This window comes from Canis aureus, chromosome 7 (assembly GCF_053574225.1).
Source record: "Canis aureus isolate CA01 chromosome 7, VMU_Caureus_v.1.0, whole genome shotgun sequence".
Taxonomy (NCBI): domain Eukaryota; kingdom Metazoa; phylum Chordata; class Mammalia; order Carnivora; family Canidae; genus Canis; species Canis aureus.
In genome coordinates this window covers 10,319,554-10,336,302 of record NC_135617.1, presented here as the reverse complement: position 1 = coordinate 10,336,302, position 16,749 = coordinate 10,319,554, and the positions used below count along the sequence as shown (strand labels likewise).

Genomic DNA, 16,749 nt, shown 5'->3' with positions numbered 1-16,749 from the left:
CTGGTTTTTACACTTAATCATAGGCTATACTGCAGTTTTAAAATGTTTCAAATATGCCTTCCATCTGCCCAACCGAATTTTATTTCCTTTTGAGGGTAGGGACTGTGACCCAGTCCCCAAACCAGTGTTGAATAATTTAAGGGGAATTTGTTGAATTCATTTGGAAAGTTGTCTCTACTGTGTATCCAGCACTCACCTAGGATGAGTCGCCCTCCATTTCACTCAACTAGACTCAATTTAGTCACACAAGTATACAATAATAGTCATCATATTCTCAGTTTATGGTTTTAATGGTATTGCAACATTAGGTTCACAACATATTTCCAAGCACCAAGTATGCTTGAAATTGAACATTTTTATAAAGATAATAAAACTTAATGACTACCCATGATCTATGATCTGACAATACATCTGTTCTTTTTCATCTTGAGATGGTAAAGTACCCACCCTTGCTTATTGTGGCACAGTGGGAGAGAAGAAATATAGTCCTATTAATCACTCTTAACTATCAGCTTATTAAGTTATAGTTTCCCAACAGGCTTGTCTTACATGACTGTTAATAGGCTGCAGGTGTTTTTCTAAAAGAGTCTTTTTATAATGCAGTTATGTCATAAAGAGACAGCATGGAGTAAAAGAAAGGCTTTAAATTCTAGTAGTAAAGTAGCCCCGAAGCCTTAAGCAAGTCACCACCTCTCTGATCTCCACAATTTTCTCATCTGTAAATTGAGAGGGCTTATTATTAATTAAATAAGTGCATTTGTGCCATTTATACCTGGCCAGTAGGCATGTAACCATAACCCGGTACTTAAGAGTTTCACAAAGGACATTCTAACAGAAATCTCTCCACATTAAGATAGCTTAAGCTAACGTGTAAAATTGAGATTTGTTGCTAGTTAACTTTAGAGGTAAATTTTGTTACCTAACCACTGTGGATGTGCACAGAACAGAGGAGCATATTTCATGAGAAAAATAGTGACTACTGATACGTATTAATATGCCTAATTGTGCTGAAAATCAGCAAAATTCTACTGTTAGCTAAAAACCCACTCAGAGAGATAGCTGTTATACACACATACTATTTGACAAAAGCTTTTAACTCCATTTGTGGAAAACTTTGCAAATGGAAGCTAGGTTTCTAGTTTAACCCATAAGAGTGTAAGTAACTGTCCACAAAGCTGGACTATATAACATAATATTAAATGCTCAAGTTCTGGGTCCTGAGAAGGAGGCTTATGTCATGTAGATGAGTTTCCTCTCTTGCTCTTGGAAAGAAGACTGAAGTAAGTAATGATTAAAATTGATTTACCTTTGTCATATCCTTCTACCTCTCTAACCTTTTTTACACTCGGGTAGGGCACACGGCCCTAATTGTGCTGCTGGAACAAAGCTATTTTGGTCCTACCTACTGTGTCAACAGCCCTTCCTTGAATCTTCCAATAGTAATTCCACAACTGTGGAGCAATTGATGGACATCTCAACAAATAACCCAGAAAATGTTACCACTGTTAAAATATAACTAGTGTTGAAAGAGACCATCTGTTACTTATAAAAGCAAAAATATTAGAAATTGATGTTAAAAATTTTAGAGACATGGTCAAATAAATTATGATACATTTATATGATAGAATATTATGCCAATATTTTTTAAATGTTTAAAAGTAAGTTGAAATGACATGAGAAATATACAAAATATAATGCTGAATAAATTAAAAAAAGATACTAAATGCTATGTTCTTTATGAACTCATTTATGGAAAAAATACATGAGGACTGGAAGCTAATAACACCGTTGAGTAGTAGACTTGTAATTTATGGATTTTTCCCAGTTAGTACATGAATCCATGCTTTCCAGATTTTCCCATATCAAGTAAGTGCTATTAAAAAAAAGGAAAATCAGAGAAAAAAATATAAATTCAAATAAATGTCTAATTGGTAGAATTTTAGAGAGCTATAAACAGTGCTAATTAACAGGCAATGTGGAAATAGAGCTTTGTGGGCAAAGGAGCATTCCTTTATTTGTTTGCAAAAGACTTTAATTAGGAGACTTATTTTATTTTGTGTGTGCGTGTGTGTGGTTTTTTTTAATTGAAGGTCCCTTACCGCTCCTGCTTCCATGCGTGGCCACCAGCAGGGGAGAAGGGAAGGGGAACCAGGCAGTGCAAGGAGGGGTCCTCTCTGCAACATTCCATTTATACACAGAACTAAACAGACAAGCACAGAGTCACTATTGATGTTAGAAGTTACCAGCATGGGGGATGCCTGGGTGGCTCAGCGGTTGAGTGTTGCCTTTGGCCCAGGGTGTGATTCCAGGATCGGGCTCGAGTCCCACATCAGGCTCCTTGCAGGGAGCCTGCCTCTCCCTCAGCCTGTGTTTCTGCCTCTCTCTCTCTCTCTCTCATGAATAAAAAAAAATCTTAAAAAAAAAAAAAAAAAAAAAGTTACCAGCATGAGAAAAGGAACAGGTGGGAAATTGGAGTGTCATAAAAAAAAAAATACAGCCCCCCCCTCAAACTGGGGTGACAGGGGGAAACTTGGTCTGTTTCAACCCAAGAGGAATCAGATCAAAAGCAGCTTGGGAAGGCCAGAACCATCAGGGATGGACGGAGCAGGAAGGCCCAGGGGGTGAGAGGGCTGTCTGGCAACTGAGGTGAAGAGATTGGCCTCCCTTGCTGGGATCTCCCCAGCCCCTCAGGTCTGGCAGGAAGGGCCGCCTGCAACCCCCATGTGCAGGTCTGGGGCTGCCCGATGCTCCAGGCAGAGCGCTGGAGGGGGCTCACAAAGGCTTGGCCTCCAGGGAGATAACGGCACGGCCCCCCAGCTTCTCTGCCCAGTTACAACAGTCCTTGACCCCCTCCTAGCAGTTTGCTTGTAACTCATGCTTGATCTCCGTCAGCTTCTTCACGATGGCATCCTTGGCACTGGCATAGATCATTTTGCTCTTAACGGGTACAGGCTCAGGTGTCCAGAAGATAAACCCGAGGTGTCCTCCTTCTTGCTCTCTCGGTCTCGTAGGTTGTGTCGCAGAGGGCACAGTGGCGGTCCTTGTCTGACAGCATCCTGACAAAGGTGGCATAGGGGTGGTCGACAGTCTGGCCCATGTCACCTGCCAGGATCTGCTTGCGCTCCTCCAGGTTGACGTTGTCCTTGTCCTGGCTCGGGCAGAGGAGTGCCGCCTTCTTGCGCTTCCTCACCTCCTCTGGTGTTGAGGACTTACCGTGCTTACCCCTCATGTCACCAAACGCTTTGATGATGCCATCAGAGACTGCCACACCAGAGGCCACGTTTCCGGTACCGAAAGGGAAATAACAAGGACAGTCAGAAGACAGGAGAGCCATTGCCACACTGCTGCTGGGATCGGACTGAAAGAGACTTACTTTAAGCTAACCACATTATAAAAGAGTAAGTTTTGTGGTCATGAAAATAGTGCTTATTGCTACTGCTACGGCATTTTATAGATCCCATAAAACCTACGACTGATGCTTGCTTTCCTCGATTAAAGACACCAGCGTTTCTTTTTTACATATATCACATAGAAAATAACACAGGCATGGGATTTAGATAAATAGGAAATAAAGGTTATATAATGAAAAAGTCTTCATCCCGTCTTACAATGCTTTCCCACATATAGCAGTGATCCACAGCCCAGAAATTATTCTTGTGTAAATCTGCCCGATGTGTATTTATACACTAATTACTCCCTATATGCCTTATTTCACTCAACATACCTTAAAAATTTACATATCAGTATGTGTAAGTCCATCTTATTCTTTGTAAATACTATTTAGTATTCTGTTGTATGGCTGTAACTTATTAGTAACCCCTCACTGATGGACATTTAAATTATTTCCCATTTTTCTCTATAACAAGGCTTCAGGAAATATATTTTAAGATTTTATTTTTCTTTATTCATGAGAGACAGAAAGAAGCAGAGACATAGGCAGAGGGAGAAGCAGGCTCCATGCAGGGAGCCCGACGTGGGACTGGATCTCAGGACCCCAGGATCACGACCTGAGCCAAAGGCAGATGCTCAACCACTGAGCCACCAACGTGCCCCAGGAAATATTCTTGTACAAATATCTTTATGTACATGAGCAAGATTATCCAGGAGATAAATTCTTAGAATTCATATGGAGTCAGAGTATATGTACATTAAAAAAAAATTTTTCACACTGCCAAGGTGCCTGGGTGGCTCAGTCGGTTAAGTGTCTTTTTTTTATATATAAATTTATTTTTTATTGGTGTTCAATTTGCCAACATATAGAATAACACCCAGTGCTCATCCCATCAAGTGCCCCCCTCAGTGCCCATTACCCAGTCACCCCCACCCCCCACCCACCTCTCTGTCCACCACCCCTAGTTCGTTTCCCAGAGTTAGGAGTCTCTCATGTTCTGTCTCCCTTTCTGATATTTCCCACTCATTTTTTCTCCTTTCCCCTTTATTCCCTTTCACTATTTTTTATATTCCCCAAATGAATGAGACCATATAATGTTTGTCCTTTTCCGATGGACTTATTTCACTCAGCATCATACCCTACAGGTCCATCCACATCGAAGCAAATGGTGGGTATTTGTCATTTCTAATGGCTGAGTAATATTCCATTGTATACATAAACCACATCTTCTTCATCCATTCTTTGGCTCAGGTTATAATCTGAGTCCTGGGATCAAGTTTCATATCAGGCTCCCTGCTGGGGGCGGGGGGGGTCTGCTTCTCCCTGTGTGCTTGCTCCCTCTCTCAAATAAAAAGGCATTACCAAATTGCCTTCCAAAGAATTTGTGCCAATTTATACTCCAGGGAAACATTTCCAATCAACATAGATTCTTTTTTTTTTTTTTAAACATAGATTCTTTAAAGCAAACTCTAATGCTGTCAATGGCCAGGAAGGTAACATAAACCAGGGGTGCAGGCTGGGACAGGCAAACAGAAGACTGAAGAGCGTATTCAGTCACTGAAAGAAGCAGCTTCTCCTCAATTGCACCTACTATGCCTTCTAGGAATCAATACCCAACATTGTTAGTGTTTTCTTGATCTCTCAAAAGCCTAAAATCTAGACTTCTGCATGAAACTTCCGGATTTTTTATATGTTGACAACTCATTTCAGAATTTTAGAATTGGCATGACAAACAAAACTGAGTGGAAACCACCTACTGGGCCTCCAAATTGTGACCTACACTTTAAAGCTGGGATTTCCGGGATGCCTGGGTGGCTCAGCAGTTGAGTGGCTGCTGAAGCTCAGGGCGTGATCCTGGAGTCCCGCATTGGGCTCCCTGCGTGGAGCCTGCTTCTCTCACTGCTGTGTCTCTGCCTCTCTGTCTCTCATGAATAAATAAATAAAATCTTTAAAAAATAAAAAATAAAAAAATAAAGCTGGACACACTATTAGATACACTATTTCTGGACAAACTACAAGAGTTTATTAACTATGTGGTCACTATTCCTTCAAACTATGTGATCAATTTACTACGTGGTCACTATTCCTTCAAATTATGTGATCAATTTAATCTACTCTTGCTCAAATGTTTTTATTAATGGGTTCTTACATTGTGCTCCTTTGTCCTATACTTTTATTGCTTTAGAGTGCTGTGTTCCTGTTTTCCTCATTTTATGGAACCACTACATGTTTTAAGGGCTGAGTCATTTTCCTATAAAAGTAATCTTTCACCCAAAGGGGTTAATAATCTCTAGTCATTTTTCTATACTACTTTGCATTCAACGTATCCATCTACTTACAGAAGACATTATAGGACTACAGTATATTAAAAAGACTTGCTCCTCTTGCTTAAATAGTATTTTTAATCCATATAAAATATTTTATATTAACTACATTCTTATAGTTAAAAGATAAAAACAACATAAAAAATAAACCTTGAATTTGCTAAATTTGTATCAAAAATATTCAAATTCAGGGGTAAAATACCATGAGATTTTTAATATTTTAATATCTCTTCTACATAAATACTTGCAGAAGGACCAATCTGACAAAGCCCAATGTATTGTACAAAACAGAAATAAATGTTTGTAAACATTAAATTATAAGGAATGTAATATTAAAGTGGTCAGTTACCTATTTGAAAACCCAGAAGGCAACCTCTTAAACAAGTGAACTTTGAGAATAAAAATTTTTAATTAGCTTCATTTATCATAAATATGCATCTGAGTCTTAATTTTAAAGCTAATTGTCATTTTTAAAGAATTCCTAGTTTTGAAATTAATTTGTTCAGAAATGCTTTCTCTCTACATATATATATATCAATACGTATATATACGTGTGTGTGTATATATATATATATATATATATCTGCAATAACAAAAGACCAAAAGACATATATTCAAGAAGCTCTATAACGTATCAAAGCTGTCAATGTATGTTGAAAATATGACTAGCCACTCATAGAAAAAAATCTGCATGAGTCATTTTACCAACATCAATACCACTGGATAGTGTACTTTTAGTTTCCAAAGGCAAAGTCCTAGACATTGTAAGTTCCTCTGTTAGCACTTCTAAATATGTAAGCATTCCTACACTTCCCCTTAAAAGGTATGCTGCAACTACTCAAGTGTATCCTTTCAAAAGAATATTGATTAGATCACCGTAAAATTTAAGAACCCAAAGCTCTGTATTAGACATATGTCACCTGATCTCAGTATTTTAATCACAAAAAACAAGAATAAAAAATTACATATTTAAATTGTAATCTGCACATTAGATTACTTCTTCAAATGTTAACAGAACTCACAGATAAAATAAAAAGAATGTGGTAAAATATTACATTTAGTTTTGCCTAAAATATAAATTAAAATAGGGCATAAGAAAAACTTTGAGACTACAATACATATATGGAAAACTGACCACTGAGAGATGCAAATAATTCATACAATATAAGCTTTAATATATAAATTGTCATTTCATCAGCTGTTAGTCACATCAGTCTAAACTTTACATTATATATTAAAATATTAAAAAGCTAAAAAACATCATTGCAATATAGATTCAATATGGGAAAATACATATTTTTGTGGCTTTATACACAATCTAAATTAATACATTCTATACAATAGTTTTCCAAAATATAAACAGCACTTTACATGCAACAGAACATACCAGGCTGGATGTCCTAATATAACTTAATATATAGGAAAATAAAGAGAAAACACCCTTTTAACAAGACAGTTACATAGTGGAGGTGGAATGTAGAATAAGATTTTTGCCTTAACACAATCTTGGATAAGAGTAAAGAAATATGAAAAAAGACCATTTCTACTACTTTCAATTAGCACTTTTTAAATTGAAGACCACTGTGATTTTATATTTTCTAATTGTGTCGCAAACAGAAAACATAAAAGGGAACCGGGAAGGGAGGGTAGAAAGCGTGATCCTTTATGAATTTTAAACATCAGCCCTGCCTATGGGGTGCATTTAGGTTCCTTTTCTGTTGACAGTTTCCTAAATTATTTCTGCCACTCTGAATTGCGCATCAGTAATCGGATGAAATTTTCAGAGTTCTTTAAGCCATTGTGTAACCATAGCTGCCACAATGTAACGCCACAAGAAGTCTGTCCTTGAGTATTTCTTTACTTGGGTATTCAGGTAACTTGAGCATGTTGATGCTTTAAAAGAAAAATATACCACCATTAAAAAGGAAATCTATGAAATTTCTTATTGTTTTGTCTAGCAGTTAAAACACTACTCAAAATTAACATAAAACCACCCTCTCAAATTTGCATTCAAATTGGAAAACCCTGAAGTAGTATTTAAAAAGAAAAAAAAACTGCTGCATTGCAGTTTCCTTTAGCATGCAAATGTAGTGGAAGAAAATAAGTTCCTTTCAGTCTAAAATTAATAAGCAATAAGGGAATTTAGTGTGAAGTGATGGTATAACTCAGCAGTGATACTTATGACAGTGTAACTTCAGTGATACTTGAACGACATTCAACTAAAATTATAGGTAGGTCGTTTCCTCAAATATTTTCCCTACCATAAAAAGAAGAGGCAATGAATTATGTTGATACTTATTTATCACTGATTCCAAAAAGCTAAAAAGAGATTACTGTTGAGGTTTTCCTTTAATGTAGCAGTATAATAGTTAGACCTTTAATCATTTCAAAAGTAATCAAGACAATTCACAATGCATTTAAATAAGCCAATTTAACATACCATGTGCTTGAAGTTGGTAGGAGATTTGGAGTATATGGCACAGCAGCAATTGTAAAGTTTTGCAATCCACTTCCACCCATGATGTTAGCAAATCCACCATGTGGGACCCTGGAACTAAGAGTTCATATCTTAATAACTTGTAATCATGAAAGGAAAATCTTTGTGATACATATATTACAAATTACAAGTTAGAGTAAGAATATATTCAACTCCAGGGCACTGACAAGGTAACATCTTTGGCCCGGCAGAACTCCAACTCATTATTAAAAGATGCTTTGTGGCCAGTTAGCACGCTTCCATGGAGACACTCCTCCACACTTCTACAAGCCATACTATGCTTTCAATTGGCCACTGCACACATACCTCTATTATTGTACATAGCATACTGCACGTACAATTATTTTCTTCTGTGTGTCTCTCCCCAATTAAACTGGGACTAATCTGAGGATCTAAATGTGTCATATTTGTATCTGTACTCCTGGGGTTACTAAAAACTGGCATCTGACAGACATTCATTAGATATTTGCTGAATACATGAATGTTTGCTTGATTAATTCAAGCCACAGAAAGTCTGTTACACATAATCCAAATGATTTTTCAATTTGTGAAAAAATATCTAAGTATCTAGGGTTTGATAGGGTTCAGGGTAGGCCATCCCTAAATATGCCACTTAGGCGTACTAATATTTTTTTTTTTTTGCATACTGATTATTTTAAATTAAAGTTACTTAACAACAACCAGTGAAAAAAGGACACTTTAATCTTCCTGTCTCCCTGAAAGCAGGAAATAAAGCTCCCACGTGAAAGGTACTCTTACTGTTCCTGGAGGTGAAGAAACATGCTATGACTAGAGACGGATTCAGGGCTGAGATAGCCGCAGAAACAAACCTCATCACTTCTTTAACAATATACTTCCCCAAGCACAAACTTCTTTGTCTTCTCAATTCCTCAAAGATGCATTGTCTTTTTGTCTAAAAAGTGTCAAGCCTGCCTACTTTGGTCACTTCTCTGAGACTCATATTTCTATGAGCTCCAAAACATATGAATTAAATTGATTTTCTTCCTATTAATCTATCCATGTCAATTTAATTCTTACACCAAGCAGAGTAACTTTGAAGTGTAAAGAAAAATTTTTCCTCCCCAATAGGTCAAAGGGTTTTTGTTTTTTATTTTGTTTTTCACAGTGGGAAAACTAGAATATCCTTTACATTTCTGTTCCAAAGACCCCATAATATCAGCGCCACCTTCAGCCCGGGGCGTGATCCTGGAGACCTGGGATGGAGTCCCAGGTCAGGCTCCCTGCATGAGGCCTGCTTCTCCCTCTGCCTGTGTGTCTCTGCCTCTCTTTCATGAGAGACATTCTGTGTGTCTCTCATGAATAAATAAATAAAATCTTTAAAAAAAAAAAAACTTGTGCACCAAAAGATACCATCAACAGAGTGAGAAGGCAGCCCATGTAATAGGAGAAAATATTTTCAAGTCATAAGTCTGATAAGAATTGATATCCAGAAAATAAACAGAACTTCTCCAACTCAATGAAAAACAACAAAACCCATTTAAAAATAGGGAAAGGACCCAAATAGACATTTCACCAAAGAAGATACACAAATGGCTTTTAAGTATATGAAAAGATGCTCAATCAACATTACTAGTATTAGGAAAATATAAACCCAACCCACAAATACCATTTCATACACATTAGGAGGATCTTCTTTTAAAATTAAAAAAATATATATGTATGTATGTATGTATGTATGTATTTTAGAGAGAGAGAGAGAGAGAGAGTGTGTGTGTGTGTACAGGGGAAGGGGCAAAGGGAGATAATATTTTAGAGAGAGTGTGTGTGTGTGCAGGGGAAGGGGCAAAGGGTGAGAGAGAGAGAATTCTCAAGCAACCTCCATACTGAGCATGGAGCCCGACATGGGGCTCAATCTCACAATCTTGAGAACATGACCTGAGCCAAATATCAAGAGTCAGATACTTAACTGACTAAGCCACTGGGGCACCCTTCAGATGATCATTTTAAAGAAAAACACAAAAATTTTAAAAAACACACAACAAAAAATAAGTACTGGAAAGGATATGCAGAAATTGGAATGCTTATACACTGCTGGTGGGAATGTAAAATTTACACCAGCTATGGAAAACAATATGGCTGTTTCTCAAAAAATTAACATAGAATTATATATATAGCCCAAAGAATTGAAAATAGAAACTAAAAAAGGTGATTTGTACATCCATAGTCATAGCAGCATTATTCACAAAAGCCAAAAGTCATAGCAGCATTATTCATTCACGAAGCAACTGAAGTGATCATCCACTGATGAAGGAATAAGCAAAAGTGGTATATATGTATACATTGGAATATTATTTAGCCTTCAAAAGGAAGGAAATTCTGACATATCCTACAATGTGGATGAACCTTGAGGACATTATTCTGAGTGAAATAAGCCAGTCACAAAATGACAAATGATGTATGGTTCCATTTATATGAAGTATGTAGAGTAGTCAAATTCATAGAGACAGAAAATAGAATTATGGTTGCCCAGAACTGGAGGGAAGGGGTATGAAGAGTTAATGTTTAGTTGGTTGACAGTTTCAGCAGAAGAAGATAAAAACGTTTGGGAGTTGGATAGTTGCACAACAATGTGCATGTACTTAGTATCACAGAACTGTACTTAAAAATGGTATTTATTTTCTGCCACATATACATAAAAACTGTGGAAATATGCACCATGATTCTGTTTATTTTTTACAAGATTTTATTTACTCGTGAGAGACACAGAGAGAGAGGCAGAGACACAGGCAGAGGGAGAAGCAGGCTCCATGTGGGGAGCCTGATGCAGGACTTGATCCCGGAACCCCAGGATCACACCCTGGGCCGAAGGCAGGCACTAAACCACTGAGCCACCCAGGGATCCCCAGATTTTCTGTTTAAACTCATAAATGGTATGTATACGTTCACAGGAGGAATAATAACAATCCAATATAAATAAATCTCTAAAAACAGCAGTTTTCTTTTATCACTGGGAAGTCATTTGGTTGCTATTAAATGCTTTACTGATGAAATGCCTGAGATTACCTTGGAAATCCAAGTGACTATTAAAAAAAGTCTTGTTAATAAACATTCATGCATGAGCAATTCCTACATAGGGCAAAAGAATAGCTAAAGAAGACCTGGACATGTCGGTAAACTGAAATAAAATTCAACACTAGTCTATGCATATTAACCTTTGCCTAAAACTTTAATAAAGGCAACCAAAAATGAAAAGGGATAAAAAGCCAAGCTGTTCTCAACTTCCTGCAAAGGTAGAATTTAAAAGTACACTATTTTATCATGGTAAGGTGAGAAAATGAGACTTGACACTGTTTCTTACACAAATTAATACACAGTATTTCAATATCAGAATGACTGATCTAAGGTTTTTTGTGTACTAAATTTTTAAAAATAAGGTTAAAAATCAGAAGGTTTCCCAATTTTAAGATCTAAACTAAAATTATACTGTAAACTGATATTCACTAGCAATCCCTGAAACTTTACTCTTCTTCTAAAATTTTTTTTTAAAGATTTTATTTATTTACTCATGAGAGACACAGAGAGAGAGGGAGGCAGAGACAGAAGCAAAGGGAGAAGCAGGCTCCACACAGGGAGCCCGATGTGGGACTCGATCCTGGGTCTCCAGGATCAGGCCCTGGGCCCAAGGCGGCACTAAACCACTGAGCTACCCGGGCTGCCCAACTACTCTTCTTCTAAACTACAAATATGACCATGCTCTAATACATGAATAAGCAGTGAATCTTACGCTAAGACGGCTCATCAAGCTTTAGCATGTGTGAGAAAAATAAATGAAATGGTCTTTGGTTGGATATTATGACACTTGGATTATATAATGTAAAATTACAGTTACTATAAACGACATGCATATAAAATAGAAATTTTATACACAAATCAAGTCTGATTTTCATTATTCTTAAGGGTTAAGGACAAAACAGAGTAAATCATTTAATTAACAGAGACTGATAGACCAACAAAATAATGTCACACCATAAAAATACTTTAAAAAAAACTTAAAAATTACATTTTTTTGCACTGATTCTCTTGGATCTAATAATTGGAACACATTTGACTTTTTAGTAAGTTTGCACTAAACTATGGATAATAGAAAAAGATATTTTAACATCTAAATATAAACAAATAATCAGAATTTTCCAGAAAGGGTTGAATAAAAAAATACTAAGCTTAGAATGGCAAACTCTATGCCTATACTAAATGAAAGTTAAGGTTTAAAAAAGCTTAAAACTTAGTCTGAATTCAAAACAAGGACTCTGTAGACTGTATTGAATGGTGGCTTCTTCAGCATGGTGTTGAAGCTTAGCTCTGTGTTGTTCCCCTCAGCTTCCTTGGCTTCTATTTTTACTCACATCATTCACCTTGGTTTAAATGGATTCACAGGCTATACTTCATGACCAGTTAAATAATAAACAGTGCAATTCTTTTCAGTACTGCTAACAAGGACTATACGATTGACTTGGGAGACACACTCTGTATTACTAATATAAGAGTTTTTCATTCTACAAGAGCAGCAACTTAACAGACATTTTTAGTACCAGAGAACTTGAGTAATTGTAATTGTTATCTGCAATTTAAAGACTTATACCAACCAAATCATGGTGGCAGTGAGGGGTGGGGTGGATATAATAATCCACTGAATGGTGTTTAGATATTATCATTTAGAAAAATAGTAAGAGCTCTATACCTCAATACATAAACCAAAATAAAATCCAGATGGCTTAAAAATTGGAATGTAAAAATAGGAATTAAAAGAAACTACAGAAAAATGCAAATATATATATTTGTATACAATATATTTGTATATATTGTATACAAATATATATATATATTTATAAAACCTTGAGAGAGGGATCCCTGGGTGGCGCAGCGGTTTGGCGCCTGCCTTTGGCCCAGGGCGCGATCCTGGAGACCCGGGATCGAATCCCACGTCAGGCTCCCGGTGCATGGAGCCTGCTTCTCCCTCTGCCTGTGTCTCTGCCTCTCTCTCTCTCTGTGACTATCATAAATAAATAAAAAAATTTAAAAAAAAAAAAAAAAAACCTTGAGAGAATGGGGAAGGATTTCTAAAAACCACAAAGTACTGATATCAACTTACAAAATTAATCACTTCAATTTTATACATGTATATTTTAAATTACATGGAAATCTGTATATTTAACTTAATGAACTTAAAAGGCAAATGATAAACTAGGAAAAGTACCTATAGAATTAATATCCCACATAAACAACATTTAGAATTGAATTTTTTAAAAATGACGATAGGGGAGCCTCGGTGGCTTAGTCAGTTAAGTATCTGACTCTTGATTTCAGCTCATGTCATGATCTTGGGGTTGTGAGATCAAACTGGGAGTCTGCTTAGGATTCTCTCCTCCTTCTTCTCCCTCTCCACAACCCACTCCCAAATAAACAGATGTTTCATAAATAAATAAATGAATTACAATAGAATAATGCATTCAAATTAAGACCAGCAATTTACATAAAAATTATATAAATAAAAAATTAGATGAAAATAGAAATTACTACATCTAGTAATTGACAGAGTAAAAGGAATCAGACCCCAGACTCCCTGTTGATATGAATACTGAGACCTTTCTAAAAGGGTAAATGAACAATATATATCAGGTTATAAAAATTTACATACTTTTGTATCCAAAAATTTCCCTTCTAAGAATTTTTTCTATATAAATAATCAAACTGGCCCACAAGTGTATAAGTACAAGAATTCCTTATTTGTTCAGCATTATTTATAAACAGGAAAATTTAGCAAAGAAGGACAGTACTAATTAAGAGAGGTCCATAAACTGAAGAATAAGCAGCCATGAAAAAGATTAGATCTATAAATGGAACAATTTTTAATAATATACTGCTAAATTAAAAGCTATAAAAGGGGAATGGTGTTTTTAAAAACTAAAATCTATGGGGCACTCGGCTGGCTAGGTTGGAAGAGCATGCAACTCTTTTTTTTTTTTTTTTTTTTTTTTAATTTATGATAGTCCCAGAGAGAGAGAGAGAGAGAGAGAGAGACACAGGCAGAGGGAGAAGCAGGCTCCATGCACCGGGAGCCCGACGTGGGATTCGATCCCGGGTCTCCAGGATCGCGCCCTGGGCCAAAGGCAGGCGTCAAACTGCTGCGCCACCCAGGGATCCCCGAACATGCAACTCTTAATGTGCAGTTGTGAGTTAGAACCCCAAGTAGGGTGTAGATATTACTTAAATAAAACTTAAAAAAACAAAACAAAACAAAAAAAAAGGTAGGGCAGCCTGGGTGGTTCAGTGGTTTAGTGCTGCCTTCGACCCAGGGTGTGATCCTGGAGACCTGGGATCGAGTCCCACATCGGGCTCCCTGCATGGAGCCTGCTTCTCCCTCTGCCTGTGTCCCTGCCTCCCTTTCTCTCTCATGAATAAATAAATAAAATCTTTTAATAAAAAAAAAAAAAGTAAAAGTAAAAGTTTAGGTATGTCGGGAAAATTCTGAGACACTGATATTAGAAGTGATTTTTTTTTTTTATTGAAATTGTCGGGATCCCTGGGTGGTGCAGCGGTTTGGCGCCTGCCTTTGGCCCAGGGCGTGATCCTGGAGACCCGGGATCGAATCCCATGTCGGGCTCCCGGTGCATGGAGCCTGCTTCTCCCTCTGCTTATGTCTCTGCCTCTCTTTCTTTCTCTCTCTGTGTGACTATCATAAATAAAAATTTAAAAAAAATTGAAATTGTCTAACCCGGGCAACCCCGGTGGCGCAGCGGTTTAGCGCTGCCTGCAGCCCAGGGCGTGATCCTGGAGACCCTGGATCGAGTCCCACATCAGGCTCTCTGTATGATGCCTGCTTCTCCCTCTGCCTGTGTCTCTGCCTCTCTGTCTCTATGAATAAAAAAATAAAATCTTTAAAAAAAAAAAAAAGGAAATTGTCTAACCCTGGGGCATCTAGGTTGCTCAGTGGGTTAAGCATCTGCCTTCGGCTCAGGTCATGATCCCAGCATCCTGGGGTTGAGCCCCATATGGCACCAGGCTCACTGCTCAACAGGGAGTCTGCCTCTCCCTCCCCCTACTCTTGCACTCTTGCTCTCTCTCTCAAATAAATAAGTAAATCTTTAAAAATAAAAAAAAGAAATTGTCTAACCCTCCTACATGGAATATATAATTTTTAAGTCTTTTCATTAAATTATTCAAATCTCTGGGTATTTCTTGGCATTAAGAAGCCAAAAAAACCAAAACACAAGACTAAAACAAGGTTTTCTTTTTATCTTTATTCTATGATCTGTGAATATTCATATTCTCTCTTTTTTTAAGATTTTATTTTTAAGTTATCTCTATACCCAGAGGGGTGCCCCAATTTACAACCCTAAGATACAGAGTCTCAGGCTTTCCTGAGTCAGTCAGGTACCCTGAATGATTATTCATGTTTTATTTATTGTTCAAAATGAGATTTAAGAGTGAAGGGGAGGTGGGTGGGGGATGAGGAGCTGGGTAACAGGCACTGAGGAGGGCAGTTGATGGAATGAGCACTAGGTGTTATACTGTATGTTGGCAAATTGAATTTAAGTTAAAAAAAATTAGAGGTATAGTGTAGTACAGTGTGACTTCAAGTATTTTTCTAACTCCATAGTTAATGGACTTAGAAAATAAAGCAAATGTTAAACTATTATATCTAATTACTTAATGGATTTTCATTTTATTTTATCTATATTCTTCATCTTCCAAATTTTCTATAATGGTTATGGGGCTACTATTAAAATAAGGAAATAGTGGACTTTAAATTACATATATATATTATATATATTTTATAGAGACATATGCTCACAATTATGTTTTTAAAATAAACAGAAAAAATACAGAAGTGAATACATCAAATTACTTATAGTAGTTTTGCTAGCAGGGAGTGGTATTCCTTATTTGTTCTAATTTCATGTATGTTCCAACTTTACTAGAATAATGAGGTACATTTATAGTGGAACAAAGGAACTATGAGTCCCATAAAGAGAACAGCACAGATGAAACTGTAAGATACTAAGAATGAAAATTAGATTTTTTAAAAAATCTTTCAGAAAGTTAAAGGAGGTTAAAAATCATCTAGTTTTCTAAAGCTTTAATCAGCCTAAAAGTAGACTTCCAAAAAAGATTTTATTTATTTATTCATGAGAGACAGAGAGAGAGAGAGAGGCAGAGACACAGGCAGAGGGAGAAGCAAGCTCCATGCAGGGAGCTCGACATGGGACTCGATCCCGGGTATCCAGCAGTCGGTACTAAACCGCTGAGCCACCCAGGCTGCCCCAAAAGTAGACTTTCCAAAGACATGTGGTATCACAAATTATATTTTAGGTCATGCATCTTGAGACTTTAAAATCTGGCAAGAGAAACGCCTGGGTGGCTCAGTCAGTTAATCTTCTGACTCTTGGTTTTAACTCAGGTCATGATCTCAGGGTTATGGGATCAAGCCTCCTCACTCAGCAGAGAATCTGTTTGGGATTCATTTCCTCTCCCTCCAGGCTTCCCCCCACCCATGCTTCTCTCTCAAATAAATAAAT

General features: G+C 37.0%; 1 protein-coding gene and 1 pseudogene across 4 annotated transcripts in view; both read right to left on the bottom strand.

Moving 5' to 3' along the window:
* Positions 1-271: 271 nt before the first annotated feature.
* Positions 272-6,710, bottom strand: LOC144317065 (cofilin-1 pseudogene; annotated as a pseudogene).
* Positions 6,711-6,866: 156 nt separating this feature from the next.
* The window catches only part of HACE1 (HECT domain and ankyrin repeat containing E3 ubiquitin protein ligase 1), a 108,232-nt gene continuing 98,349 nt past the window's right edge, over positions 6,867-16,749 (bottom strand). For all 4 annotated transcript variants that reach the window (XM_077902948.1, XM_077902950.1, XM_077902949.1 and 1 more), the window contains 2 exons: positions 8,156-8,269; positions 6,867-7,608 (listed from right to left, as the gene is read on the bottom strand). In XM_077902948.1, the coding sequence (XP_077759074.1) occupies positions 7,506-7,608; positions 8,156-8,269 (217 nt within the window). In that variant the 3' untranslated portion in view covers positions 6,867-7,505. The remainder of the gene's footprint in view (positions 7,609-8,155; positions 8,270-16,749) is intronic.